The sequence below is a fragment of the Anopheles aquasalis genome, chromosome 3, assembly GCF_943734665.1.
Source record: "Anopheles aquasalis chromosome 3, idAnoAquaMG_Q_19, whole genome shotgun sequence".
Taxonomy (NCBI): Eukaryota; Metazoa; Arthropoda; class Insecta; order Diptera; family Culicidae; genus Anopheles; species Anopheles aquasalis.
In genome coordinates this window covers 66,893,746-66,898,548 of record NC_064878.1, presented here as the reverse complement: position 1 = coordinate 66,898,548, position 4,803 = coordinate 66,893,746, and the positions used below count along the sequence as shown (strand labels likewise).

Sequence of the window (4,803 nt, the reverse complement as noted above, 5' to 3'; positions counted from 1 at the left end):
CTTTGCACGCGCCGCACCGCGCACTTGCCACTCCACTTCCACTGCCACGGCCGGAGGCCGGATTGTAAAGGCAAAATTGCACGTAAATTACATACATTTGTACGACCCTGACCGTATATTAGCGCGACCGGCGTTGCAGTTTTGCATCCCTTGTGTGGAGGAAGTCGAAACATCCATCCACCGCATCTCGCGCTCACACGGCGGCTCGGCGGTAGCACGTTTCTGTTTATGAAATTGCCACCCATCGGTCCCGGCACACCATTTGCATTTTCGATCATCCTCGCTAGCCCAGCTCGTTGCTGGTTCGTCCTCCTGGGTCCAACTACTGGCAGTGTCCGCCACTCTGAGCGTCCCGGGCGGCCTCGGCGTCGCGTCGGCAAAGTTCAAGCCGACAAAGGACGCGCCGTGCCGTGCCGACAACAACAACAACAACAGGTGCAACGGAACTGCCGCGGCTCACTTTGATGGCCAACCGGCGGCCTTTTTCCCTTTTCCTCCCTTCTTCTTCTTCTCCTCCTCTTTCTTCTGCTTTACGGTTCGCAATTCACGCGGCTGCTCCCTGTGTTGGTCTGTTTCTGCGCCACAGGATCGTCTTCGGAGCGCAATCTGTACGTGTTTCTTACAGTTCGTCTCTTCAGTGGCCATTGCGCCTCCCCGGTGGTGTATGTGTGTTGGGTAGCTTCTGGACAAGAAAACCGTTGCACAGCTGTGCTGGACCCTGGAGAGACCATTTGAAAGTATGTTGCATATGCAACAGCACGGCTTTAAATCAAAGCCACTACGGTAGACATCTGTCCAATAGAACAAACAGAAAGGTGTCGCCGCACTTGTGGCGCCTAGAAATGGAGTAATCACCATCCAGACCGGCCAGTCCGGGCTGGCGGTCTACCGCGATTAATCGTCTTATAATTAGGTGGCCACCGGCTAGCCCCATCGACCGCTAGTCGGTAATTATAATGTAATTTAAATAATTCCTAGCCCTCACTCCTCGGGCCATTAATAGCTGTCGTAGAACCGCACACCGGCGATGGCGATGGCTTCGAAGGGCGCCCTAGCAATGGCCGCGAGATCGAGCGTAGGGCGATCTCTGATGGTCTCTGGTCTTCATCTCTGGTAGAGTGAGACTGCGATCTGTCAGTCACAAACCTCGGCAAATCGGTGTCTACCTCGGTCAGATCAAAGCGAGAAGATCAAAAATAGTGCACCGAGTCAATTACTGCATCACATTTTCCTAACCTTCCACGCGCCAACGCGGTCGTGCACACGGTTGCATGATGAAAAGCCGCCCCGTCCCCAGGGGTCCCAAAGGAGAGCGGGCCGGATCATTGTGCTGTTTGTGTGTGCGCGCTGGCCGGGAGCGCACCGGGAAAACTGGACCAAAAAGGCCCGGACGCCCGGCTTTGATCCGCAACGCACGTTTCAATCCGACATCAATCGGTTGCGCGCTCGCGCATCAACATCAAAGTGCCCCGGGCAGCAGCAGCAACAGGAGTGCTTTGATGTTGGTTTCGTTTTGGGCGCACCACTGAACACCCAAGGTTTCTCGATTGGATTGAATGTTCTGGTCCCCCCCCGGGGGGGGGGGGGGGGGGGATGCCCCTTTGGTCAATTGTGGGTTTTTTTTTTGGCAGGGACAAAGGGCCAGTTGCGCCGCGTATTTCTCGCAAACACACACAAAAACACAAACACAATTTGACACACTTCCAAGTGGACTCCACTCCGAACGAATGGTCGTCGCCGCGTCGGTCTTGTATCTTGCAATCACACAAAATGCCGACAAAAGAAAGCGGAACGCACTCGACACATCGTCACGCACGCACGCATCGAGCCCGTCTAGACGCGGACTACCGTGAATGAGGCAGAAGGTGAGGGGGAGACCGCCTCCAGCGTCTGCGTACCTGGTTTCCGGTTGCTGCCTTGCCAGCCAGCCAGCCAGCCAGCAAGCGATCGATCGGAGCGATTAGCGAAACGGTTGTCAACTAGCGCTAATGATCACACCGCTGCCGACGATGCTGACGATGCCGAAGGCCACTGCCGTCAATCGCAAATTGCCGATCTTTAATTGAAACATCCTCCTCCGTAAAAGGACTCCAGCGCGCGGCTCCACGGTCGTTAATCATAATCTGTCTAAGGGAGTGTGCGCTGAAAGGGGCGGCAACGGCGGCCGCACCGATCAGAGAGCTCATCCCACCTTCTCTCTCTCTCTCTCTCTCTCTCTCTCTCTCACCCACCGGGTCTCTGGCAGCATGGTCGTCGCCACCGCCACCGCCACCATCGTCGCTCATCTCGCTCAGCGCACTAGGTATCGGCGGTCCCTTTTTGAAGTCTCGCGTCTCGTGCTACGCGCTCCCGCCCTCTCCAACGCCGCTACAACGTCCACGGTGCGGCCAAAGATCAAAGGGTTTTTCGCACGGCAGCTCGTTGGCTCGCGCACGTGCCCTCGGTGGAGCGCTTGGGAGTCGCACGCACCACGCTAAGGTGCCCGTTCTCTCTCTCTCTCTCTCTTTCTTTTTCTTCCTTTCGAGCGGTCTCTTCATCTGCCAGGCCTCTCATTCTACCAATCGATCAATTTCCCTCCATCGTTCTCCCTTCGTTTGCTCCTGATCGATCGGATCGGATCGATCGCTCGACCTGGCACTGGCTCTGGAGGGAGTGCGGCATTCGGCGGAGCCTACAAAGCAGTAAAAACCCGCGCGGGATCGATCGATCGGCGGGAAAAGCGGTGAAAACCGGCAGCCACCGAGGGAAGGGGCAAGAGGAGAGAGAGAGAGAGAAACCGCAACCGATGCCGCCGTGGTTGCAGACGCACCACAAATCGGTAATTATTTCAGCGGAACCACCATTCGGAATCGCGGCCAGACCGGGCCCGACCGTCTTTTTGTTTCCATTCCTCGCGGGTTTTTCGCTTTCCTCGCGTTGCCTGACGAACGCCTCCTAGGCCTCCGTCGTCGTCGTCTTCTTTCGTCAGCCTCCGAGCCAGTGGCTCCCGTAGGAGAGGAGACGACGTGCCGTGGCCAACGCGCCGTGCCGCGAAGGAGGAACATCAATAATGATATAATAATGATAGTAAACTGTGTAGAGGCCCGGGCCGCTGGGAAATTATACATAATTTAGTAATAAGTGACCGTGCGCGGCATGCGCGAGCGCGCGGCATCTTCACTTTTCAAAGTGAAGCCGGCTGCCGGGAAAATGGTCCCGGGAAAAGCAGGTTGAAAAGCAGGCTGCAATTTGATCTGCTCTGCGGGCAGATCGGAGTAGTAGCGGCAGCAGCATCAGGTCGCTATTAATGCTGCTGCAATGTCTCCAAACCAGTGCGCGCCTTTTTTTCGCCTCGTTGTCGTTGTTGTTGACGGAGTAAATAAAACAAATACATCTCCTCGCCGTCGTCGTCGTCGCTCGATTACGATCACATCATACGCAGGATGGCAAACAGATGTGGCTAGTGGCCCCCACAAACAAACCTGCGGGGCGCCGTGTGACCAAGCCAGCGATGCGTGATAATATCACGGAGCATCAACACCAAGCGAAGCGCGACGCAGTGCTGGTCCGAGCGGGGACGGAAGGTGGAAATTGAATCTATTTTGATAAGACCCTCTATTGTCGGCCAGGGGGCGCCCGGCATCCACGAGCGGTTCTGTTTGATGTGCGCGTCCACCGTTATCATGACCGAGGCATCACTTCCTCACTTCCACTCCCTCCTGTTCCACCCCCTTTTGTTGGCCCCTTGCCATACGCAGAACGTGGCGACATAAAAGCCGAAACGTTTGAGGAAATCTCGGGCGCGCGCGCGCTCCCTTCCCGGTTCGGTGATTTGCTGTTTATGGCAGGAATCCCCCCTCTTCCGTCTCATTTGTACGCTCTCTCTCTCTCTCTCTCTCCCTCTCTTTTTCTTTTGAGGAAGCTGCCACGTGGGACACTGAACTGACCAGCGCAAAGCACACATTTTGCAATCGACACATTCCGATCGTACTCGCTAGCAACACTTACCAGCGCCATCCATTGGCTGCGTTGCCGGCTGTAGAACGCCATCGTCTTCGTGGCGAGTCGCCTTCAATCGTCTGCTGTCTATTTTCGTGGCCTTCAAAAACCGCTCTTTCGCTCGAGATCACTTCAAAGGCCTAACACCGCACGGCCTTCCGCTTGAACTCGCACTGTTTTATCTTCGCAGAGGGACTCCTTTGAAGTTTGCTGATGAAGGGCTTTTCCCTCGCCAAACACCGCGCCACAACAGCATCCACAACACACAGCAGCAGCACAACAACAATCGCTCGATCGACAACGACACTGCCTTCACACTGCATCCATTGGCATTTTCCTTCGCTTTTCCGGCGACTGATTCGACGGTATTTTCACAGACACATTCCGCTTGCCAGTCAACCGGCGGACGAACACCAAGCCACCACACTACCTCATGGCATTCTTGCAGACAGATGAGATGCTCCGATGTCGAGCGATGTTTCTTTGATTTGATATGTTTCTTCACAAACACTGGACCACGCACGTGCACTCCGTTTTATTAATTTTGCTCTCCGGTGCACCGACGATCACTTGAACAACACTTGGCACTTGGACCCACGAATCACGGGTGAGATGAGAGAGCACGGCCTCAGGGCACGCGAGAGCACGCACAACATACAACCGCGCGCACGGACGGACAACGATGGATTCCCGACCAAGCTTCGTCGAAAGGTGGGCAGTCAACGCATCGGGTGTAGCGATCGCTACCTCCTCAAGCAACTGGCTACGAACCCTCGGAAAGCGTCGGTGGCTACCCGTACGAACGAACAATCGGTAGTCATCGGA

At 55.6% G+C, this 4,803-nt stretch overlaps 1 protein-coding gene across 1 annotated transcript in view; it reads right to left on the bottom strand.

The window, feature by feature from the left end:
- The window catches only part of LOC126575398 (palmitoleoyl-protein carboxylesterase NOTUM), an 8,759-nt gene extending 4,466 nt beyond the window's left edge, over window positions 1-4,293 (bottom strand). The window contains exon 1 of the mRNA XM_050236077.1: window positions 3,988-4,293. Within this exon, the coding sequence (XP_050092034.1) occupies window positions 3,988-4,029 (42 nt within the window). The 5' untranslated portion in view covers window positions 4,030-4,293. The remainder of the gene's footprint in view (window positions 1-3,987) is intronic.
- Window positions 4,294-4,803: the final 510 nt, after the last annotated feature.